Source organism: Penicillium expansum, assembly GCF_000769745.1.
Source record: "Penicillium expansum strain MD-8 chromosome Unknown contig268, whole genome shotgun sequence".
In the NCBI taxonomy this organism is placed as follows: domain Eukaryota; kingdom Fungi; phylum Ascomycota; class Eurotiomycetes; order Eurotiales; family Aspergillaceae; genus Penicillium; species Penicillium expansum.
The window spans coordinates 752,582-777,163 of NW_015971324.1; the positions used below are offsets into that span (position 1 = coordinate 752,582).

At 46.5% G+C, this 24,582-nt stretch overlaps 8 protein-coding genes across 8 annotated transcripts; 4 read left to right on the forward strand and 4 right to left on the reverse strand.

The window, feature by feature from the left end:
- Window positions 1-201: 201 nt before the first annotated feature.
- On the forward strand, window positions 202-4,150 carry PEX2_079770 (Major facilitator superfamily domain, general substrate transporter; the record flags this gene model as incomplete). Its single annotated transcript, XM_016745247.1, has 7 exons — window positions 202-416; window positions 468-1,436; window positions 1,486-1,832; window positions 2,189-3,034; window positions 3,089-3,174; window positions 3,228-3,517; window positions 3,571-4,150. The coding sequence occupies 7 exons, from the start codon at window positions 202-204 to the stop codon at window positions 4,148-4,150; spliced, it is 3,333 nt and encodes a 1,110-aa protein (XP_016598165.1).
- Window positions 4,151-4,267: 117 nt separating this feature from the next.
- On the reverse strand, window positions 4,268-4,720 carry PEX2_079780 (cupin domain-containing protein; the record flags this gene model as incomplete). Its single annotated transcript, XM_016745248.1, has 2 exons — window positions 4,268-4,637; window positions 4,695-4,720. 2 exons carry the CDS (start codon window positions 4,718-4,720, stop codon window positions 4,268-4,270), a joined length of 396 nt encoding a protein of 131 aa, XP_016598166.1.
- A 1,295-nt stretch (window positions 4,721-6,015) lies between these two features.
- PEX2_079790 (DAHP synthetase I/KDSA) lies at window positions 6,016-6,897 on the reverse strand (the record flags this gene model as incomplete). The annotated part of the gene is made up of 1 exon (XM_016745249.1): window positions 6,016-6,897. The coding sequence occupies one exon, from the start codon at window positions 6,895-6,897 to the stop codon at window positions 6,016-6,018; it is 882 nt and encodes a 293-aa protein (XP_016598167.1).
- Window positions 6,898-8,352: 1,455 nt separating this feature from the next.
- PEX2_079800 (HPP family protein) lies at window positions 8,353-8,661 on the forward strand (the record flags this gene model as incomplete). The annotated part of the gene is made up of 1 exon (XM_016745250.1): window positions 8,353-8,661. One exon carries the CDS (start codon window positions 8,353-8,355, stop codon window positions 8,659-8,661), a length of 309 nt encoding a protein of 102 aa, XP_016598168.1.
- Window positions 8,662-11,390: 2,729 nt separating this feature from the next.
- PEX2_079810 (cytochrome P450) lies at window positions 11,391-13,399 on the forward strand (the record flags this gene model as incomplete). Its single annotated transcript, XM_016745251.1, has 8 exons — window positions 11,391-11,613; window positions 11,666-11,909; window positions 11,959-12,103; window positions 12,154-12,269; window positions 12,332-12,605; window positions 12,657-12,977; window positions 13,036-13,127; window positions 13,183-13,399. 8 exons carry the CDS (start codon window positions 11,391-11,393, stop codon window positions 13,397-13,399), a joined length of 1,632 nt encoding a protein of 543 aa, XP_016598169.1.
- A 1,294-nt stretch (window positions 13,400-14,693) lies between these two features.
- On the reverse strand, window positions 14,694-16,476 carry PEX2_079820 (Kelch-type beta propeller; the record flags this gene model as incomplete). Its single annotated transcript, XM_016745252.1, has 6 exons — window positions 14,694-15,164; window positions 15,218-15,425; window positions 15,480-15,667; window positions 15,720-15,997; window positions 16,056-16,322; window positions 16,383-16,476. 6 exons carry the CDS (start codon window positions 16,474-16,476, stop codon window positions 14,694-14,696), a joined length of 1,506 nt encoding a protein of 501 aa, XP_016598170.1.
- Window positions 16,477-19,827: 3,351 nt separating this feature from the next.
- PEX2_079830 (FAD-binding oxidoreductase) lies at window positions 19,828-21,319 on the forward strand (the record flags this gene model as incomplete). Its single annotated transcript, XM_016745253.1, has 2 exons — window positions 19,828-20,089; window positions 20,151-21,319. The coding sequence occupies 2 exons, from the start codon at window positions 19,828-19,830 to the stop codon at window positions 21,317-21,319; spliced, it is 1,431 nt and encodes a 476-aa protein (XP_016598171.1).
- Window positions 21,320-21,646: 327 nt separating this feature from the next.
- On the reverse strand, window positions 21,647-23,477 carry PEX2_079840 (Amino acid/polyamine transporter I; the record flags this gene model as incomplete). The annotated part of the gene is made up of 4 exons (XM_016745254.1): window positions 21,647-22,767; window positions 22,825-23,006; window positions 23,073-23,271; window positions 23,324-23,477. The coding sequence occupies 4 exons, from the start codon at window positions 23,475-23,477 to the stop codon at window positions 21,647-21,649; spliced, it is 1,656 nt and encodes a 551-aa protein (XP_016598172.1).
- Window positions 23,478-24,582: the final 1,105 nt, after the last annotated feature.

A 24,582-nucleotide genomic window follows, 5' to 3' on the forward strand; every position in this document is an offset into this window, starting at 1 on the left:
GTTTGTTGTACATACTACATGCGCTATGGATGGATTTTGTATTGAATATACCTTGCTCTCCCCCTTTTAAAGTTAGTATACGGGTTTCTTTGTTCTACCATTTTGTAAGGATCAACATCCACCGATTTAAAACAAAGAAATTCCCCCTGTTATTGCCCCTTTCCATCCCCTCTTGTCATTGCTATAAGCACCTTATACATTATGATTCTCACAGAGACACTATCCACCCAAGAGTTCAATGAGGATGGCGTGAATGGTATTGATGCAGACAAAAAGACATCACACATACCACTCTGGCAATCGATCAAGAAATTCCCCAGAATCGTGGGCTACTGCCTCGCGCTAAGCTCGGCAATTCTTCTCTACGGATATGACCTTGTCATTGTGGGGACAGTGGCTGCAATGCCTCAATTCCAGTACATAATTCTCCCAGAATTCTAGAATACAGTTCTGCTGACACGCGAGAGACTTGTTTTTGGCCAGGAATTTAATGGAAAATACATCATCCCCTCGATGTGGCTTTCCCTTTGGAACGTCTCCAGTTGCATTGGCGTGATGTTCGGCTCCATCGTCGGTGGTTACTATCAAGATCGTCGTGGGCGTCGGATTACGCTCGCTATAGGCAGTTTCCTATCTACCATTGCGGTCGCGATATGCTATATTTCCGATCTACCAGACGGAATGGAAACTCGTCGAGGGGTATTCTTCGCCGGTAAACTCTTCCATGGAATCAGTATTGGCATTCTTCTATGTGTTACACAGACATATATGTCCGAGGTACTCCCTGTTGTTCTACGAGGACCGATCATTGCATTTTATCCGATCTTCACGCTTCTCGGACAACTAGTTGGGTCGATCATGGTGTATACCTCGCTTAAACACACTGGCGCACAATCATACCGGATATGCTTTGCATCGCAATGGCCGTTCTCAGCTGTCCCGTTTGTTCTAGCGACATTTTTGCCGGAGAGTCCAACGTGGCTTTTGCGAAAGGGACGAACGGACAAGGCCCTCGCGGCACAAAAGAAGCTTGATACAAGTCGTGTCAACTCACAAGCTGTAATAGACGAGTTGCAGGCGTCAATTTCAGCCGAGGACGAGGAGGGCGAAACCCACAGATATGCCGATTGCTTTAGAGGAGTCAGCATGCGCCGAACTTTGGTTGTGGCTTTTGCGAACGTGATACCTCAGATGTTCGGACTGCAGCTGCTGGCAAATGCCTCCTACTTCATGCAAATCGTGGGTATGAGCTCATCTAATAGCCTGATATTCTTGATTTTGGGTATTGGACTGGGCTTGATTGCGAATGTTATCAGTCTATGGGCGTTGAATGCATTTGGGAGAAGATCCCTCATTCTACTGACTCTGGGTATTGTTATGGTTTTATGGATCGCAATCGGAATCGCAGGGATCTTCAAGGGAACTGTGACGGTTTGGTAAGACACCATATCGGACTTTTAGGATGATAAGCTAACTTGACACTAGGTATACAGCAGTTAGCATGATGGTTATCATTATGGTCTCTGGTTTCGGATCGTGGCCTGCGTCCCATGTTGTTGCCGCCGAAGCTTCCTCGCTCCAACTTCGAGCGAAGTCCCAAGGTATTGGGTGGTTTACAAGCGGTGTCGGAACTGCAGTGTTCGCCATCATTTTGCCTTATATCTACAACGCAGACCAAGGAAATCTGAGGGCGAAAACAGGGTTCGTGATGGCAGGATTCGCCGCAGTTGCAGTCGCCGTAGTGTGGCTGGCTATCCCAGAGATGAAAGGTCGGACGCCGATGGAGATCGATCGCATGTTCTCGTTGAGATTACGGACCCGGGATTTCAAAGGTTGGCATAGCGATGTGACTCTCAGGAGCGAAACAGGAGCCACTCATCCGCCCGCAAAAGCATGATTGTTCTTTCTTCGAGTTGTCAAAGGTAGAAGAAAGGATCAAAATACAGTGAAGTATCAAACACATCAATAGCACTTGCCTTTTTTAGTACGGGTTAAGTAAGAAAATTAATATTCGTTCTCCATATCTCACATATTTAAGTCCTACTGGTCGATCATGAGCTAAGTACACAATTGGGCCCAATATCATGATTAATTGGTGATAAACCACATATACGGAGAATACCAAGTAGACGGTGCCTGGATCCATATACATATCCCATGCGGGTATTGCATGACTAATCTGAGATAGACGGGACCAAACGCGACTTTCGTTTCCTTTCTCGCCACATTATCCCGGTCATATCCCCAAAAACGATGTCAGATCCCGATGCTCCACCAGGCAGGAATAAACCTACTAAGCGTGGAACACGGAATTCCCTATCGTGCGCACAATGTCGCTACAAGCACCTTCGCTGCGATGGTCGTAAGCCCGTCTGCTCACGCTGCGCCACAAATACAGTACAATGTGTTTATCCTCCATCACGCCGACGTGGAAATCCAAAATCGGGGAAACCCCCGCTGTCGCCTGTTAGAGATGTCTATGAGAACTCGATCGACTCATCACTGCAAACTTCCACAGTCGGTTCTTCCTCTTCTGCTCCTACCGACGGGCAAATTGAATCATCTTCCAATTCAGGTTCCTCATTTCTGAGTTTGTATTATGAATTCTTCCATGCGGCCCATCCTTGCGCCTTACCATTTCAAAATTTGAAGACTCGTCTTAACGAACCCAAAGTCCAGCCTCTCCTTCAAGTGATGTGCTATATCGGATCTATTTTCGATATTTCTTGTCCATCGCAATTATTAGAATCATGCGCTCAGCGTGCTCAGAACTCAGTGGTCCAAATTCGGTCATCAACTCGGCCTCTTACACCCTTTGACATTCAAGCTATCCTACTTTACTCCATCGCCGTCTATTGGTGCAATGAAACGGAAAGTGGCGTTGAGCTCCTTGACGAAGCAATTCGCATGGCAGTAGCCCTTGGGATGAGCAAAAAGGATTTCGCACAAAACTATGGAGAAGCCGATTCAGTACTAGAAGAGAGTTGGCGCCGCACTTGGTGGGTGATCTATATCACCGATGTCCACATTGCCGGTATGCTCCCTAGACACGATTATCGATCCCAAGTTGCATTTCTGATGACCGCAGGATCCACCCATACGTACCCGTTCCGAACAAGTGGCATTGAAATCACTACCGACCTTCCTTGTGAAGAAGAGCAGTATGAAAGAGGGGTCAGGCAATCGCTCTATTTGTTTCAAAAAGGCTGAGCTGATCTTTCTATTAGGCTATCCCATCCCCACGATCCCTAGAAGATTACGAGAACAGGGAGTTCCTTGGTGAAGACGAAACTGATTTTTCCTCCTATGCGGAGCTTGTCGGCTTGACCCGCGGGATTGATCGGGCCTTGTCTCCGGGAAATACTGTAGATGGTAGAATATACACTACGATGGCTGCTAGCGCTGATACTAGTGTTCGAGCGTGGTGCTCTCTTCTTTCTCCGCAAAAGAGCCAATTAATCCGTCCCGATGGATCATTTGATGAGGTGATGTTCAAAGCGTTCTTCATTATGCACACGTGAGATCTACAACTCCCTTGGCTCGTATCCATTTGTCTAACCCGAACTTTAGATTCACCGTTGAAATCCATCGGCCGCTGTCGGCGCTGACTCACAGTGCAATCGAATCCGTATCGCGCTGTGCTCCACTGGCTCCGTCGGAACAATTAAAATGCAACAACGCAAAGGAACGTGACCTGCATACCGTGAAATGCACCCAGGCTATCAATAGCATTGATGAACTGTTGACTCTGCCAACTAATATGAAGACCCATTCCCCCTTCATTATTTGCATGATTGCCAATGTGACCATTGCACATCTATCGGCTTGCAGGTTTATCTTTTCTGGGGACCGGCGAGCCAAAAGCCGAGAGAAGATTCGTTTGACTATGGGTACTTTGAAGCGTCTAAGTGAGCACTGGACGCTAGGCAAACGAACCTATCGTGAGATTGGAATTATTGCCCGAGAATTGTTATCCATCGCAAAGGATCCCCCCGCTGGTTTGGCTGCCATTGACCTATCCCTTCCGGATCCAACTTCGCCTGCATTTCCGGAATTGGGCATGTTGCCCGATGCCAATTTCGACTTCTGTGCCTTGTTTGATGCGGATGCTCCCAGTCTAACCGAAACGGGATTTTTTGTTTCACAGTAGATCCTCCGGGCGCTTACTCTTTAATTATAAAATTCCTCCTGATTTTCAATCGCGGATTATCTGACTATATTCATGCTTTGACAGTGTGCTACTAATCGCTTCAACCTTCCACTATTCTCATTTCCGATACTCCTCATCAATCTGGATCAGAGCTCCCATTCCGTCCCTCTCAAATGCTTCAGTGTCCGTGATCATGGTAGCAATGAGCGTCGCTGGCTCGGTCTTGCTGGCATTATCGCTGATGCGATGATGACACCCGGGTGCTTCAAACCAGCTTCCACCCTCCTCGATCTTTTTCATAGGGGCATCATTCATCTTATTGAGCAGCGTCCCTTTGAGGACATAAGCTCCAACGTTCGCCCCACCGTGACGATGCGGGGGAGTTGATCCATTAGGTGGGAATTCGACGCGCAAGCTGACGATAGTCTTGTTCGGGATGCCGATCAGCTTGTACGAGTAGGCAATCTCGAGCGAGGGCATCGGGCGACTGTGTCTAATTAACTTCCAATCGGAAACCAGAAACCTGACTTGATTCTTGATTTACCTGGGGTCGTAGGTTGGTTCCTGCATGTTGGAATTTGAATTGTTTTGAACGGAATGTTCGGAACTGGGATTTGTCTGGTGGTGGTGATGAAGACTTTGCGAAATTATTTCGGGATTATATAGGAGACCGGTCGGATAGCAGGTATTACTCGGTGGTGTCACTTCAGCTCACATGGCACAGTTCATTCCGTATAGCCTACGGTATTTCCGACGTCATTGCGGCGGAGGACCAATATCCGGCCTAGGCTATAGGCTATCAACAGATAGCCTATCAGAATACCTAACAAAATACACCCGTTGACTCCGGCACGAGGTTAATTGAGATTTTACGTCAAAAATTTTCCTCTACCTAATCAGTCTTAGTACCTCTGCACTCAACTGTCGAATTGTGTCGAATTGTGTGAGGACATAGCCTACGTGGTGCATTCCCGACCGGTAGAGCTCCGCAAAGCCTATAAAGGCCCAACGAGCTGTGGGCTATATACTATGATAGCCTATCGATAGGGGCCTACAATAGCCCATTATAACCTATTCAGGGGCTCTTCGCGCTTGTAACCCGGTGTCTTATAGTCGCTGTATTCTGGCCTTCTACTGATTGTATAGAGTTCAAATTCGGCATATAGAGTTACAGTAGCTACATAAATATATTTACATTTCAATTTTAAACAAAATCTAAGTAGTAGAGGTCGGGATATCGCGAAAAAAATGTTAATATAATATTTTAAAATCAGATATATATTTGACCTATGCAAGAGTACCACCACTTTTTAAGTGTGCCTCTTTAATTTAGAACTCATCCAAATAACGCGTTTTCTCGCGTATTTAAACGTGCTATATAAATTTAACTAATCATTAGTTACGTATTAATTAAAATCATAAGATATTCGCATTATTTGGTGCTAATTAGGCCTACTAGGCCCTTAATCGGACCCAAAGCTCAGCCCATTTGCGGGTTGGGCTTTACAGTTGGTGATGTCGCACCGGTTGATTACATGGTTTACTGAGGAAATACAACATCCATGTCAGTCAACACTTCCTTTTATCGACAGATTAAGGTTTTTGGCAGAGATAAGATCGTGTCTCCCTAATGATACATGGAATAGGGGATTTGCGATTCTTGTAATATGCTGGAGCTCGCTACAACTACAACCCAACGCTTAATTGATGATAATTTAGGCGCCAAAAAATGTGAAATTTCTCTATCTACTCACCAGTATACTCACTAGGCAGTTCTACAAGACAGGGGACCAAACAGAGCCTTGCATAAAAATAAAAAAGAAGGAAAGACAATCGCGAAACATCAAATTTATAACGCATGACAATCACACCAACTTGAGCGCAGTACCCTCCGTCATCTGCTTATCGAAACGCACTTGGGATTTCCCAGCACACTCAATAGCTGAGCCATTGGCCCCAAAACGTCTATATTGAACAGCATTTGCCAGCATTTGCAGAACATCCACAGTTGTCTCCCAGTCAATACAGGCATCGGTAATACTGACTCCAGGACGAAGCCCACTTGCCCCTTGCGGAGGCACCTTTTGATTGCCCTCATTGAGATTGCTCTCGATCATCACACCAACGACAGCAGTCTCTCCACTTGCAATCTGACCAGCCACATTTGTCGCCACAACTGCCTGGTTTTGATGTTTTTTCTCCGAGTTACCATGCGAACAGTCAACCATGATGTTCTCCCGCTCGCCTTTTAGCTTCAGCGCCTGCTTCGCGCGCCCAATATGCTCTTTGGTATAATTAGGGCCCTCATTGCTGCCTCGCAAAATAAGGAATCCATGTTCATTTCCAGTGGTGCGAGTCACAGCTGCCATACCCTGTTTTGTGACACCCAAGAATCTATGAGGCTTGGAGGAAGCCTGGATGGCATCAATAGCGACACTAACACTGCCAGATGTCCCATTCTTATACCCAACGGGAAAGCTTAGGCCAGACGCCAGCTCTCGATGCAATTGAGATTCTGTGGTGCGCGCGCCAATCGCCCCGAGGGAAATGAATTCCGCAAGATACTGTGGAGAGATAGTATCCAGCATCTCACTGGCAATTGGGACACCCAGATCAGTCAGGTTCGAGTAAAGCTGACGGGAGATGTGGAGGCCCTTGTTAATGTTGTAGGATCCGTCAATGTCAGGATCATTGATCAGACCCTTCCAGCCGACGGTAGTACGAGGCTTCTCCAAATAAGCACGCATTACGATGCAAAGGGTCGACGAGAGTCTTTTAGAAAGTTCATGCAATCGGGAAGCATATTCCAATGCCTCTTGCGTGTTGTGAATTGAGCAAGGGCCAACGACTACCAATAAGCGGTCATCTCGCTGTTCAAGGATGTCGATGATCTGCTTTCGACTGGAGCGTACGGTTTCTAACGAAGAAAAAGACTTCTGTGTGTCAGCCATGCCGATTCCCGCTTCTTCAATGCAATTTCATAGACCTACTGCAGTAATTTCCCGCTGCAGATACTCCGGAGACAACAATGGATCAAAGCCTAAGACTATTTCAATTTGTCAATGAGGTTCCAAATATGAGCTGGATCTCACTAACTGCGTGTATCTTCATGGACATCGGAAACCCGTAAGAGAGACATATTATCGCGGACAATGAGCTGGCCTCTGTAGATGTCGATTAGATGAAAGCACGAAACCCTTTTATGACGCTCGAAAGGAACGAGACAAACACACCAAGGCTCTTATAAAGATATCGGTGAGACGAATTGATCATGAACATGGTGGCACGTTGTGCTTCAGCCGTGTAGCACATGCGTAAGCCCTAACCTCGATTTTCCTTGTACTTCCTTTCAAGCGAAGATCAAGATTGGCAGCGTCGATTACTGCATGCCAAGGCGCTAATATGCCACCTGGCGCAGGTTAGCATGCTTACGACGGCCCCCTTGCCATATTCCCGATCGGGGGAAATATTACAGGGGCCGTGCATTAGTCGGAGGTAGCCGTCGGGTCCGATTTCGAGAAAAAAAAAAAGGAATTGCCAATTTGGTCAGTCCGCGTATAATTCTGTTTTTTTTTCCACGGGGTTTGGTAAAGAGGCATTTATTTCCAAATCCCGATCTTCTACTAGTCACATCACTAACCCTACGGGAGTCTCCTATGGCGATCTATGATGATCATGATCCCCCTTCGAAGAAACAAATGTACATCACATGATCTCTTGTTCATTTTCTATTCGACTTATTTTCAATTTTACATTTGATCTTATTCTCAAACTCTGATACTTCGTCATTTTCATTCCTCAAGTTCTAATAATGATCTCCGAGAGAGAGTTCTTGGCTCGCCTCCCTCGATCTGTCAGCCACTGGCTTGGCTATCGTGAGAATGGACCAAAGCCTCCTGCGAAATATCTCATTCACTTGTGGTCATTCATAGCTGCATTCTGTGGTCTATGTGTGGTACAAGGCATATTCAATTACTCTTCCTACTTCATTGAACGTGGAGTGCCCGGTATCGTTGCTTCTTATGTGCGTCTCCCTTTTTTTTTCAAAGCGCCCTTCTCAAATACTCATCTACAAGTAGGGAGCATCAGCTGTCCTCGTATATGGTGCTATTGAAAGCCCTCTAGCACAGCCACGTGCCCTGATCGGTGGTCATTTTTTGAGCGCTCTAGTGGGAATCTGCATCACGAAACTCTTCAGCCTAATGCCCAACGAAGAAAAGTTCAACTCTCTACGTTGGCTCGCCGCTTCGCTTTCGTCTTCCGTGGCCATTGTTGTTATGCAGATCACTGAGACAACCCACCCTCCAGCTGGCGCCACAGCTCTCCTTCCAGCAGTGGACGAAGCTGTGTGGGCACTATCTTGGTACTATCTACCAGTTGTCTTACTTTCGTCGACTATGATCCTGATGGTGGCTCTGATCCTCAACAACATTCAACGCCGTTATCCTGTTTTCTGGATCAGCCCGCCTGCCCCCAAGCCTGTCCTTCCACAGACTAGCAACTCGAAATAGAGATGCACACCTCCATTGCAAGGTGGCTATATAAATGTCACGGCGTTGTTGGGGAATGAAATTGCGATTTATCTTTTGTGATGAATACACGGAGGTTGACTGGGAATAGACTTGCTATGTCTTTTAGGATGTTAAGTGCGGTGTCAGGATGTCATTGGCGACGAGTTTTAGGGGGGCCATCATAAGCCCTTCGAGTGCCCTTGATTTTCTGTGGCCCAGTGGTTTTTTTTTTTTTTTTTCTAAGAAAAAAGAGTTATATTCAACATAGTATTTACATAATTAATTGATTAAAACATATTCAACATAATATTTTAAATAATTGTTTTAAAGTAAAATAAGGAACCGTTACTCCGTGGGTGGTCCGTCGGTTGAGACACTCCACAATATCGCCATTGGTGCCCTCGCCCCGACCCGCGGCGCACGGATTGCCAAGGCCATTGATCTACGAGAACGAAACCTTGAAAGGTTGAACTCAGTTCAGATCTGAGATCCGTACGGAGTACAGCCAATTACCCTAGCATGGATATTTGAAACCTGGATCCCTATAGCGCGTCAAAGTTTATGTACCGCAATTGAGTTTTATTGTCAAATTTGATCCGCCCCACAATCTCAACATTTTAAATTCCACGTTCCACATTCACATGTTCACGCTTATGGTCTCGGTTAGATGGACGGGAACTCTGCGTTGTCCGTCCGAATCCGCAACGGCTCGCTTGAATTATGGGCGGAAAAGGTGTACCAGGGACGTTGGTCCTATTGGCTGTTATTGCCGGGAAATATTCTTGTTTACCTAGTACCTATGGACCCCCATTTCATAGTTGAATAAGACTCTAGTAGGTAAACCTATATTTATTCCCTAGCTGTCAATTTGGGTACCGAGTCTCCTTTTAATGCATTTAGAGGCTAGGATATGAACCTGAATTGCTTTTTATGAAGATAATTAATATACACGCTCACTCAAATGTTAGGAATTAGTAACCGACGTTGTGTCACTAGGCAGATGAGCTCTATATTGGATCAGCGCTAAGTCTACTAGCTCCTACAAAGACAGCCAAGCCGAGCAAACTCCGTTCTGTAAATCAAGTTATCCAGATGCCTTCGGGATTGACCCCACTTACCAAGCTAATGCACATCCACGGATGTAAATTTTCAAAGCGGTAAAGACCAATACCACCTCTAGATCCTGCGTGGCACATTTTATCGCCCGCATTGAATGGCGCCTCGGCTCCATTAACTGTCAGTATTCTGTTAGTATTTTGTCTTCTGCGATCCTTCGTACCGAGCAACGCAACGGGGGTCCCGCATGGATAGCTCCACAATTTGGCGCTAAACTCGTTCTGTCATATGTGAAGGATGATCCTCCTAAAGATTCCTGGTTTAAATTAATGTAAACGGTCAAAAGTGCCATTATGAAACGCCGGAACGGAAGGAAACGATAATGATATCCGAGGACCATGCTAATTGGAGATTTAATGCAGGTATCCCACTGTTAGTTGTGAGTACAATTTCTACTGCCACGAGGTTGCAGAGCCGCGAAATTGTACTACCCAGGGATGAATTTCTTATGCGTTGCAAATGCCGTAAATTGCAGGATACATTGTTCCTCCGTCGCGTAAATACCGAGCAACATAATTATAATGGCTGGGTTAGAAAATGAGGTTGATTCAAGACCAAGATGATTACTGTTTACTTGATGATCATTGGTGTACTCTTCACGCCAAATTACTCTCAGTTCACTTGTATATTTTACCTTTCATGATCCGCTACCACGTCAGATTCAAAAATATGGCCCCGAACCGTCTGAACTCTAATGCCTGGCCAGGTCGTGGTCTCTATATTGTCGGAATCCGAATGTTTTACGCGTTCTCCATTCACGACTCCAGAATTCTAGATGAAAGTGGATTATTGGTGGAGCAAGGTTTCCATGGTAGATTCAATGCGTTTTTAGGCGTATTTAGGAATGAAGAGACTTGCATGAGATGCAGTTAGATTTCAGCTTCGGGATATAAATTGGCAGGGGATATTCTTAACAGGTGCAATGGTAAACTACAACAGATATATTTTCAGCAGCCAATACAGGCTCAACTATCTGTCTGTATTTTGTACGTGCATACATAGCATTCAATTCTAGGCGAGATTATATAAATCGCTCATGATGGGCAAGACCCACTCATATAATCTAACATCTGTATAAAACCTATATTTTCCGTAAGATAACGGTGGTCCACAGCACCGTCACAGTGATCCTTCGACCCGCCTGCAAGAATCTAGCCTTGACGACGTCTTACTAGATAATGTATCTCAGGTCAAGCCTCTGGGTCTCCGGTCCAAAAAGGGAATATGCACTCCAAAGTCAAGGTGATACCTCGTCAAGCGAGCGGTCGATCATGCACACCAGACACGCGAGGTAGTATTTTATCACCGCCAAGGGATCTTTGCAAGATATCCACATGTCAGTGAATTGAGGCTAAGCAGGTAATTCAACGTTGCCTCTCCGTATTCGTTCACTTTGGCCCCCTCTTGAAGCTAACCCATGCAGTAATTCTCCGGCTTGAGGCATCCTCACGCACATGGTTCTCAGTTGAGAACTGTCCGGACTTCCGGGACTAACCGATCTCTCGCCTCTTGTCCATAGGAATATGAAAGCGATTGTGGGTTTCTAGAGTGTATAAAACGGTGATGCCTCCATCGATCAACTTTCAACCCAGCTCATTGAATACTTTGCAGAGATGTCTGTGGTATACAACACTACCGAGGCTTTGCTCAGCCCCTTGCCCATTGACTCAGGGTCGTGGGTTGCAGGACTTGCTGTTGTGACTGAAGCAAGTTCACCATTCCTGTGGACACTCACTGCAATTGTCGGAGCATCGCTTCTCGCCTGGTTGAGAAAGCCCTGGACTGACGAAAATGGTCACAAAATCCCTAAGGGTCCGATAGGGCTTCCTATTTTTGGTAACTCTGCCGCTCACATATGTCAACAGCCCATTACTAAGATGATTCATAGGTTCCTTTTACTCTTTGACTAGGTATCCTGAGTTGACTCTGGACTACTGGGCGAAGAAGTTCGGAAACATATATTCCATCTGGCTTGGAAACCAACTGTTCGTCATTGTTTCTGACCCAAACATTGCCAAGGACCTCATGGTCACCAACGGAAACGTGTTTTCTTCTCGCAAAGAAATGTTTATCAAAAGCCAAACTGTCTTTGCTGGTCGAGGCATCACTGCTACTCCATACAATGACCGATGGTAAGTTTATCCTAAAATTCACTGAGATTGCTGCTGACCTTGATTAAAGGCGCAAGCACCGCCGTATTGCTGCTACATGGCTGAGCCAGCGTGCCGTTGACACATACTCTCCTGTCTTGGATCGCGAGTCGCTCTCGTTGGTGAAGGCATTGCTTGTTGAAAGCAAAGGAGGCCTGGCCCCCGTCAACCCTCAGGTATGTTAATCCGGTTCACCCATGCCAACAGCAAGTACTAAGTGATAAAGCCTCATGCCGGTCGTTGCTCGCTGAACAACATGACAACTATCACTTTCGGTTTCCGAGCGGACAGCATCCACCACCCTCTGGTTGGACGGGCCTTGAAGCTCAGCCGTGAATTTATGTACGTGCATGGCCCATGGACATGTTTATCAATATTGCCAAAAAAGCTAACCAAGTTACTAGGAACTGCACTGGTCCCATGTCAAACCTTATTGATTTTGTTCCTATTCTGCAATACATCCCGACACCACTGCACACGCGCGCCAAGAAACTGCACAAGGGCTTGGTTGAGACATACGGTGGCTTCATCAAGGAAACTGAGCAGAAGTTGAAGGAAGGCAAGGAGGTTCAGGATTGTTTGGCGAAGACCATGGTTGAAGTCCGCCAAAAGGAGGACCTTGACGATTTGGATATGGCAATTCTTGCGTCCGCCTTCATGATCGGTGGTGTTGAGACAGTAAGTTACCACCATTATTCCCTTTCTGCGATTTATTACTGACACATTCAGACTGCTGCTATCATGCAATGGTTCTCTGCTCTTATTCCTGCCTATCCTGAGATTCAGAAGAAGGCCCAGGAAGAGCTTGATCGGGTTGTTGGACGTGATCGTCTCCCTGGCATTGAAGATGAAAAGAATCTGCCTTATTGTCACGCTATTATCAAGGAAGTTGAGAGAGTTCACAATCCTTTCTGGCTAGGTACTCCCCACGTTGCCAGCGAAGATTTCGTCTACAAAGGAGAGTTCATTCCTAAGGATACTGTGGTCGTTCTCAACACATGGACTATGCACTTTGATCCGGCCCGTCATTCTTCCCCCGAAACGTTCGATGTATGTCACCTCTTCCCAGTCCCATGAGAGTTTTATTTACTAACAAACGAAAAAACAGCCCGATCGTTATATTGATGACCCCTTGACATCTGCTGACAGTGTCAATGTCGCCGATCCTATGAAGCGAGACCACTGGATGTTTGGAGCTGGGTAAGTACTAATTTACCCTAAAAGAACAACAGAACCTCGGACTAACAACTTATAGTCGTCGCGTTTGCCCTGGAATGATTGTAGCTGAGCGTGAGATTTGGTTGACAATCTCCCGTATGCTCTGGGCATTTGATATGTACGAGATCCCAGGGGAACCTATTGATTTGAAAGAATACGATGGCCTCTCTGGGCGTTCGCCAGTGCCATTCCGCATCGGATTGAAGCCACGACACGACAATGTTGCGAAGCTACTAGAGAAGGTTGAGATTTAAATTAGACGTGGGAGGCAGGAAAAAATACTAAAAGACAAAGATGAGTGGATGGGGGTTTTCTCAAGGTGGAACTGCAAGTGTCTATGAAAAGGTCATACATGAGTTCACTACCTAGGTTCTCTCAGAAATAGATGCTTAATTGAGCAATTTGACTTTTGATTGTGGTTAGATCTAGATCTTATGATCCTTTGTAGCTCTCAGACAATCTCTCATGGATAACTGTAACTTAAAATAGATGATGCCTCGCACACTCAAGGTAGACAATGGCTGCAAGTTATGCAAAATGGAGCAATTTGTCAACATGTCTGTGGACCCTGGGAAATTCTGGTTTTGGCCTTTCTAGTTAGTTAGAGAGCCACATATCACTAATTGATACAATTTGTTGTCGTACCGCGTATGTGTATCGGGTTTTTCTGTATACTATGAACCAATTTATCTCTTTCGGGGTTCCAGAGCGAAGCCTAGCCACAGTCCGACAGAGAGCGGCTTGTAGTCATCGTAAAAAAACTGTCCCTATTTAGTCACTTAACTGCGCTGACTGAGCAAGAACTGGCTGACGCGAATCACGGCTGAGACAGTCTGATCAGTCTATTACTGAGTAATCCAATCCGGTCATCTTCGGCTCTAGATTGAATCCGGGTCAATGGCAAAAATGCCTCACCTGCGAGGCGTAGAAGAAAGAAGGCGAAAAAGAAAGTTGGGGCTGTTGGATGGAAGTGGGAAGAGCAGGGGACTATATAGAACTACGCACGGGCAGGCATAAGGACAAAGAGCGCTAAATCACAAGTGGACAAACTAAACTACAAAGCGTAATTCATCGTACCCGTCCGATAGAATGTGCCTCATGTCTTCCGAGAACTCATGTCTTCCGAGAACTATTTACTCGGTGCGGAGAAGTCTCGGGAAATTGTTCCCTTCGTGCATGGAGAGGGCCTGGCTATAGATAAATCAGATGACTCGACAAGGCTGGGAATGATGAAGAATTGCACTTACTGAAGACTTTTTTGACTTTTTTCTCTAACTAATGTTTGACGTCATGATCAAAGACAGTTTTCCTTTTGTTCAAATGTGTAGTTGACCATTCAGGCGACCAGTGATCTTTCTCCATGTAAATAATCCTGCCCTTGGCAAGCTTTATATTCCGAGAGATGTCAGAAAGCACATTGGTTTCACTATCTGTGCTGTCAGACTTCATAGAGACGGCTCGGGGTCGGTTTGCTGGAAATTGAAGCAAAAAAAACAGGCATCCATGAGAGATGGGACCATCTCAACAAAATTATATGCTGGCGACTAACTACCTGTTCCGTTCACTGCCTAGTTCGGGTATTTCCCTCTTATTATCCGCGGGAAGTTCCGAATACATGTACATGTCCCCGCCCAACTCAGAGCGCCCATCTCTGGCACCCACTGGAAGCTCAGGCATCGGCTGCACTTGGCGAGTTACAACCTCAGCCTCACCCAATTTCGCATTCTTTTGTTTCTTATTCCTTGCAATGAAGAACCATAACAGGCCTATGATCAGGGCTAGGCCAGCCACGCCACCGACAACCCCACCAGCGATGGCACCCCTGATCGCTGGATCGGACGTGTTAACTTCCTGTGGCTCTGATGTGGAAGAGGCTTCGTTATTAGCGGTAGTATTGGTTGTTGCCTCACTCTTTCCAAATAGAGTTCTAAGGGCTGAATCGGCCCATTGTGAGGGAGATGGAGAGGTCTTGATATCGCTGGCCGTCGAAGAAGATAGGGAAAATGAAGATAGGGCGGGCTGTTCAGCTGTTAATTTGTTGAGCTCGGCTTCGAAGGGGGTAGAGTACTCACATCAAACGACGATCGCGTTGCCTCAGATTGTGCGTCATATATGAAGGCTGGAGCATCGTAACAGCCTGCCTTGCCGTCCTCTGCCCAGGCACGTCTTCCGCCAATTCCAAAGATCTGACGCCCATATGTCACACATGTGAGAGTCATGCGAGGGCCGTCAAGAGGGGCAGCAGAATACCATTTGAAGGACGGAATTGATAAGTAATTTCTAAAAAGTGTCAGGCCGGTGCGTGGGATTCCTGATAGAAAGCATACCACATACACATCCAGAATAGTGTCTTTGGATTTCAGATCTGCCCCTCCAAGAACATAGATCTGATATGAGGACGAGGATTCGTCGTGCTGCACGGAGGCGCAAAATTGTGTTCGGGACGCTACAGTTCCCGTCGTGGACTGGTTATACCATTTTGCCCCAGCAATGTCATACACTTGGACATAGCTCCATGAGCTCTGGGACCTTTATTAGTACTCCGGGTTTAATACAGGGATTCCAAAAGCTTACCGAGCTCATCGTAGCGTTGATTCCATCCTTAATGGAGGGAAGATCGCCACCAATATACACCAAAATTCCCCTGTCGCCAACTGGCACGTATGAAAGCGAACCTTCTTCGACAGCTTCGTAAGGCCCGTCGAGAGATGTGTACTGCCCGGTTGTAGTATTTAATTGAATCAGCCCCGTGGCGTACTCCTTTGTTGAGTCTGTGATTGAAGCTGTCGTACCACTAGCCCGATAACCACCAATCCAAAAGCCGGCTTGGATAGCAGGCGCATTCGTATACACTGTCAGAAAGCTGATGTCAGAACCATGTCTCGGTATAACGATTGGATTTCAACGTACCACCGTACTCCAGTCGCGAGGGCTGAATGGTGCCATCCTGTTTGCTCCACGATTTTTCTTTGACAGTATAGGTCCAGATCGTGTCTTCGGAAGTGATGTTTTCCAGAAACCTGCCTCCATACTGGTACAATGTCGAGTTTTCCGCGTTGGACCAGAGCGCCATGTCTTTGATCTTGGGAACTTCGGTGTCTATCTTGGTCATCTTATAGTTCTTGCCCTCGGAGGTGGAGAAAGACGACGTGAGATCGAGCGTCATGAGATAATTGTCTAAGAGGCAGCATAAGTATACCAGGTCAAATTAGCGAGGACCAGCTTCAATTGACTTACTTGAAGCGTCGCCATCATCTGGAATGAGTCCTCCATCCAGACCAACCATATACAAAACATTGTTGGCAATATCCGCTACACAATCGATAAGCATCCGAGGTCTAAAATCGACTTTTCTCCACATACCTCCAAATCTGTAACTGCGGCAAAATCCCCCAGATAGATCCGACAAAACTGTTCTCCTAGCAAGATTTATGACTCTAGAGTTTGCGAAAGAGGGGGCCAATACCCAAAGTAACATAAACCACCAACCCGCCATCTTGGCCGTTGCTTCGTAGCAAATACCCAAATGCTAAAGAGAGTGGGAATTTTTCAGGGTCTAAGATGACACGGGCTGGGGAGCTCTATTTACTTTCACGGCGCAACCGAGAAGCTAATGCACAGGAAGTAAGTCTACTGGACTTTAATCTTATTATCAGGGGCGAGAATTGTTCCAAGTTAGTCACAGTACCTAAGCGCTTGGGTCTTATGTTTGGGGGCCGGGTATGCAGATCGGAAACCCTGAACCAATCGACCCAGCAGGATATCCACGCTAATTTGACGGCGCGTGCACCATGCAGTGTGCAGCAAAAAGGCCCCTCGGATAGCCAGCATGGCTTTTCTTCTCTTGAAACGGGAAACTGAAAACGTCAATTATTTGACAGCCGCCAACATTGGCATTTGATGAACAGTTAGCAATGCAGAGGGTTATGATACACTAGAATTGTTTTTGAAAATATCAGAAATTCCTATGGGATGCGACTTTCGGTATAACATATGCGTTTGTTATAGACAAGGTAGGAGGAGTGTGAAGGATTTACGGTTATTGTCTTCACAATTTCTGCGGAGAACAATAGCAGCTGCCGGCTGCACCTCCCTCGACATATCTGTTTTTCAATTTGGTTCGCGAAAACTTAACGATGAACGGTTGAACCACCTTTTCCGAGATTTTCCGCGCCAGTGTCTCGTTTACTTGGAGATATCGATGCTGCAGGTGTTCAAAGGTTTGTAGGAGTGGCTTCTTGCTAGTTAAGTTTCTTACTGCTTGCTCCGTCTCTGCTTCCCCCCCCCCCCCCCCCCCCCNCCCCCCCCCCCCCGATCTTTAGTTTCTTCGTTCTTTAGACCTTAAGTCATTAAATCTATTGAAAGCCCAAGGACTAACGTATAAAATTATTCTCACATCACGTTCCAAGGTTGTGTAATGATTATCTAAGTACATATGCAGGGAGTGCATTTCATATATATAGAGATTATTCTTTCGGCCAGGCACCTGGCATCACTTCCACTGGCCGCTCGATCATATCCCAAAATTGTCCCACAAAAAAATCAGATTCCTTGGACAGCCATATATGCCAATTCTCAGGGGAAGAGCCATAGGCAAGTCCAATCATTCCTTGAGATTCAAACCCTTGTTCCGGAATATTCCACACGTGAAATTCTCGCTGGGTGATCCCCCTTTCCACATATATTCCTCCGCTTTACCATATCCATTTACATCGACACCAACAACTTCGAGTTGTTTCAGCCAGACTTGAACGGCAATTTGACAAGCCGGACCTAATTCTATGGGTCCGCGCCATGCTGAGAGATATCCATCGAGAAATGATAGAAAGGGACTTCTGCCGTTAACGAGGTCGTGAATGTCGATTCCGACACAGAAATCCATGGCAAAGGTCACTCCAAGCACCACAATTTGATTTATCAGCGCTAGTCCCTTCTCGAAAGTCTCTTTCGCTAGCACCCATGCCCCGTGCTGCACAGTGGATCAATGTTGAATCTAACTCTTGACAAAATTTAAAATCGTTGGGTTCCAAGACATCCGTTCCTAATATGACTCGAAAAAGCTCTGGTACGGACCAATCGGAGATATAGAACGCCCCTATACGAAGGGCCACTCTAATGCGAATCCGTTTTGGTAGTCGGTAGAAGGAAGGGCAAACGTACTGCTGTAAGAACAAATTTTCTTCTGGTGTACCATGAAACCCTGCCTGAGACAGAGATTGCTGCTTCTTCGTCGGATTCATAGCTTATGTCTATATGATGAAACAGGACACGCATAGATGGGATGAGTGACCCCACTTTTACTTCGGTTTTGGCGTAGGATACTATGCTCCAAAGTGGTAGGTCGAATAAAGAGTTTGGATCTGTTCCTTGATCTAAGAGAAAAGCTTTCATCTCGTTTCTATTATTCCGCGTGACCCACTTGGTTATTTCTTAGTGAACATGGATCAGCTAATTGTCTGTGTAGAAATCGTACCTCAAGAAGTGAGAATAGGTTCTCATTTAGGAGATATATTAGGTCAAAAGGCGATGCCTGCCTCGAGGCAAACATGTCCTGGAGCTCTTGAATATTTCCATCCATCACATAACTACTCGCTTTTGAGTCAATAGGAATGATACTATAAGATCTCAAGTACCAGTTCCATCCTCCTGGAGCCTTTATGCCAGCCACTTCTAGGACTCCTGAAGTGATCCAGCGAGGCAAGCTGAGCCGCCACCTATAGCTGCTGTTCTGGGAAAATTTCGTTCTCTTATCTTGTGATACAGTGGATTTTGTCCTTTTGAAGCACAAGACCCTGCCTCTGGCGAAAAAATCAGTGAGAGGAATCCGTTATTAGTCAACGAAAACCATACCTTTCAAAGTCGTCGTGGACTTAGAGTTTCCCGCACACGAGCAACTTATATCATGGTAGACAATCGTTTCGATAATCACCTGAGGCTGAGCTTGAATAACCACTCTATATTCATCAGCTCGAAAAGATCAATTGCGCCGATGTTGAAAAATATACCGCGCATAACATTGTGGGAAATATCGAACTTTCCACTTTAGTGTCTCCCTTGCCGCTTTTACAACTGACCTCGGGACCTCGGGAGCATCCCGAGGTCCATCCATGGACGCCCCCTATTATTACATAAGCATCAACATTGCAGGGCCCAGCAGCCCTGCACTTAAGCATCGCAGAATTGTCCTTTTCCAATCTTCCTAAGCGGGCGGACAACAGTAAATCTATGAACGGTGGGGAACTGTGAGTGTAGATCAAGAATGGAAATGAGCAAGTGTCCAGGCCTTTTATCCTATATGTGTCAACAAAATCAACTCAAACGCAGCTTCAAAGCCAAACCATGCAGACTCCCCCATCGGTAGGAATTCTGTCATGTGGTTCTGCTAAGCCTAAGCTAATTTTCAATTAAGTTCTACTTTGCAGGATGCATCTATTATGGAAAAATAGTACCGCATACTTAATATATCACTAGCGCAAACTGATCGGCATGATCTACATTGACATATTTCCTATTCCGTGCAGAGGGAATGCATGGCATATGAGAAATATGCAGACCGGCAAGGACCCGGGGATGACCCATGCTAGCTGACAACATCAAGGGGCCTTCGGGCCTAAATGTGCGTGGGGGCATCTCTTTTTTTCGTATTTCTCACGTACCACTTCTGTTGCTTGGGATTTTTAGTATGGGCAACACCACCAGCATTGGTGTCGTACGTGACTGTCTGACTTCCGCCGTCGGGGGTGTTGCGGCTCATGTCGCATTCCAAGACACGCTTCTTTACCAGACTAGCGCAGTCAAGCCATACAACTTGAATGTTCCGGTAACCCCGGCGGCAGTCACATACCCCCAATCAGCAAACGAGGTAGCTGCTATAGTTAAATGTGCCTCCGACTATGACTACAAAGTGCAGGCTCGCAGTGGAGGCCATAGTTTCGGCAACTTTGGTATGATAGATGATGATGGTAGTTCGGCTGCCCAGACATTTAGTTCGCTAATTGGTTCTAGGCCTTGGGGGACAAAACGGTGCCATTGTGATCGATATGAAGCACTTCTCGCAATTTTCTATGGACGAGTCAACATTCATCGCTACTATCGGTCCCGGAACAACTCTAGGCAACCTTGACACCGAGCTTTACAATGCGGGCAACAGAGCAATGGCACACGGTATCTGTCCTTCAATTCGGACAGGTGGCCACCTAACTGTGGGCGGACTGGGCCCAACATCGCGCCAGTGGGGTCTAGCGCTTGACCATGTGGAGGAAGTCGAGGTGGTTTTGGCGAACTCGAGTGTTGTGCGGGCATCGGATACTCAGAACCAGGATGTTCTCTTCGCAATTAAAGGCGCTGCTGCTAGCTTTGGGATCGTTACAGAGTTCAAAGTTCGCACGGAGGAGGCACCTGGCCTGGCAGTTCGATATTCATACTCGTTCAATCTTGGAACTCCCGCCGAGAAGGCGAAGCTCGCCAAGGATTGGCAGGCATATATAGCCCAGGAGAACCTCACCTGGAAGTTCTCCTCCAATCTGATCATCTTCGACGGCCAGATCATCCTCGAAGGTATTTTCTTCGGCTCAAAAGAGGAGTACGACAAGCTCAACCTGGAGAAGAAATTCCCTACCAGCGAGCCGGGTACTGTGCTAGTTATTACAAATTGGCTGGGGATGATCGGGCATGCACTGGAAGATACTATCCTGAGACTGATCGGAGACTCCCCGACTTGGTTTTACGCTAAGTCACTCGGATTTACCCCCAACACGCTGATTTTTGACTCCACCATCGACGAATTTTTCGATTACATCCACAAAGCCAATGCCGGCACTTTGGCCTGGTCTGTCATGCTCAGTCTAGAGGGTGGAGCTATCAACGCCGTGCCCAAAAATGCCACAGCCTATGGCCACCGCGATGTGCTTTTCTGGGTCCAGATCTTCGTAGTCAACCCCCTTGGTCCGATCTCGCAGACCACATATGGTTTTACTGATGGTCTTTATAATATTCTGGCTCGGGGAGTGCCAGAGAGTGCGGGACATGCATATCTAGGATGTCCAGATCCTAAAATGCCCGATGCCCAGAGGGCATACTGGCGCAATAATTATCCAAGATTGGAAGAGCTCAAGCGAGACTTAGATCCAAAGGATATATTCCACAATCCGCAGGGAGTTCGGGTTGCCTCCTAAGATTTCTTGTATTTGCACTTAGATATTGCTGTTTTTGACATTGATCCTTGATTGCGAGATGCCATCTACCTCTAAATATACATAAAAGTCCCACATTCCTCCAAAATACAGCCCTGGAGATGCATGGTGATTACTAATACTTTGAGTGCCCTCCAGGGCTAATAAAGTGGCCAGGGACATCGCGACCGTGACCTAAAATTTATTACAGTGGTACTACGTACAGCTATGTTGAAAACTACGTCAAACTTGGGGTACAAAAAGACCTAGCTTCATATCGTTGAAGGAATTTCAATTTCAATTGCAAGTATATAAACCCCTTACATTCTCTCAGAATATTGAGCGGAGTAGACGCATAGGGGCAGCTTTGAACCAAGCACCCCAAGTGGGATACTCGACTCTTGGTGGAAGGTCTACATCGAGAGCAGAGTCCCTCATAAAGCTGTGGACGTCCATCTTGTCAATTGGAATAAACCAACCTCCACGGTCGATTTTGGGGTCTTTGCTGAACTTGCTGTAAATAACCCAGATGGCGAAAAGTAGGATCACAAGCGGTGCAGCAATGTAGTTCATGAAAAAGCTCTCTGCATCTTTTGTAGCCACAGAGACATAAAATTCCGCGATGAGGCACAAGATGTTGAGACCCAGGCCGATATAGCTCCCAATCACACCAAAGGGAGCGGCAAAAGCAAGCTCCTGTACGGTGTGCCCATTGTGTGCCCACGCGGAACGGAAGCGGATATGGGCAAGGCAGATACTTCCCCAGATGAAAAAGTCAGAAATACCAGACAAGGCAAGAAGCCAGTCAAAGATGGTGCTTCCAGATGGTGCCTCATTGATGAAGGCGAGCAAACCAAAAGCAATCTGCAGAATAATACAGTAAAGAGGCCGACCCGCCTTGTCAATATAGGCCATGAATCTCGGTGCCATTCCTCGTGAGGCCAGAGCCTGGATAGTGCGGCTTGAGCCATATGTCGCGGAGTTGGCCACACTAATGACCGAAATAGTGATGATTGCATTCATGACAGAGGGCAGCCCAGAGATACCGGCATTCTGGATTGACACAACAAATGGAGAAGCTTTGGTGTTGGCGCCAGATGCTCCAAGAAGCCAGTCAGCATTGGAAGGCACAATCAAGCCGACTATAAATGTTCCTAGAACATAGAACACCATGATGCGCCAGAAGACCTGCTTGGATGCTTTGGGGATGGACTTGGCAGGATTTGCCGCCTCTGCAGCAGCAAGACCAGCCATTTCTGTGCCACCGAAGGCAAAGGCTGCTGTCACAAAGACTGAACAAAATCCCTTGAAGTCTGTGAATGCACCAGGGTCTCTCCAGTAATGAGCTCCAATGTAGCCTCCGTTCGGAGCTCCGCCGCAATCGATCACAATTCCGAGGATGATGAAACCAAGTACAGCAGTGACCTTGATCATTCCTAGTACAAATTCGACTATAGGCCGACGTTAGTATCAATGTATCGCGAAAAGATATATAAATGCTGTGTCACCTTCTCCGTAGCCTCGAACACCAAAGAACTGGATCGCTGTTAGGACGACTAGAAACACTGCCACCCAAATTCCACTGTTCAAAGTTTCACTCCAGTACTTGATTGTTAAACTCGCAGCTGTGAGTTCGAAGGGGAGGATAATGAGCCATCCGATAGCGTAATCCCAGCCGACCGCGAATCCCCTATTATAAGACGAGAAGTCAGTTTTGATTGATCATGAGTGGAGTATATGAACATGGAAAACTCACCAGGCTGGACTAATGAACCGGACACAGTATGTGAAAAAGGCTCCATTCACGGGATATAGCACGGCCAATTCACCCAGGGCTTGAATTGTAAGAAGGAGCATTCCTCCAACGATCAAATAGCATAGTAGCAAAGAACCAGGCCCGCCCTCGCGGAGAGCAGACCCCGTACTAACGAAAAGACCAGCTCCAATAGCGCCACCTTGTTGAAATTAGTATCAGAAGCAAAGGAGGAACTGTCAATGGACGCATACCAAGAGCGATCATCTGCATATGACGGTTCTTCAGATTCCGCTTCAGCGGGTTGATTTCGCCGACCGCCAAATCATCGTGAGCTGAAGGGAGACTTTCAGCCGGCTCCACGGTAGTGTCTGCTTTCTTCTCGACGTCGGAGTCCATGGCGGTCATGTTTTTGGATTTCACACCAATGCACTAGGCAAGAAAATTAATCGACGACGAGTAGCAATTTATATAAAAGCCTAGCGCAGATACCCGGTTAACTTGCATTTCATCTGTGATAAGCAAGGCATTGAGATGGATTGCGCAGTAGCATGTGGCGTGCTTAGGCGGGTTCTTTAGACTCGATCAGACGGTCAGACGGCAGGGCGAAGATAAGACTTTTTGCAAGGTTGTACTTGTAACTTTGATCTTGATATGGGCAATCGTGGCCAATCAGGATGAGAGCCCAGATATATTGTTTGAGCTTAGCTGAGACGCTACTCTTGGCAACACACATGATCTTCCCCCCTATTCTGCGGGTGATTCGCTATCTCCATTTTCCTTGCTTAGAATTAGCTCCTCTTTTCTGGGGACACGGGGCAAAACTAGTTGCATGTCAGTGCTAAGCCCCCAGATAAGCACGCATTTACTCCCAAACATTCGAAAGTGGCGAGAGTGGAGTTGAGATGCATGTCTTGCTTCCTGGAGTCTCGAAGCCAATCTCCATTATCGCGCAGACAAAATAGTTCGTATAGAAATCCGAACCAAACGGAAAATTCAAACGGGATTTAGATTGAATTGAAGCAGCTCAGATGTGCATACCGTGCGCCATCATTATGAGGCGTCTTCGAGAAGGAACCCTTCTGTTGCTGACGTGTCTGGCTGAAACCCCGGATGGCACTATTCCACTGGGCTGCCGTGAACGGCTGACCCTTATCATGCACCAATATGCTTTCAGGGAAATGAAAAGATACACATGAACTACTCGTTAAATTGCCCGGGCGCTGGAGATTGGCGGTACGTCCCTATCTGAAGAGGAAATAAATGCCGACAGCTTTTAGAAATAGAAATACTTGATATGGATCAAGCGTACTTGTGTCGTTGTCACGCCATAGGTAGCCATAGTCACCAGCATCTCAACTAGAAACTCCTATCAAAAGATAGCATTTCATCGGGGATCGGTGTATTGAACAGTTTCCAGAACACGGGGTCCGAAAGCTTGTGTGACACGACCTTCTAGACTGGGGGAGCCCCTTGCCTTCAACCGACATGTAGAAATGCCGTGCTGTTCTAC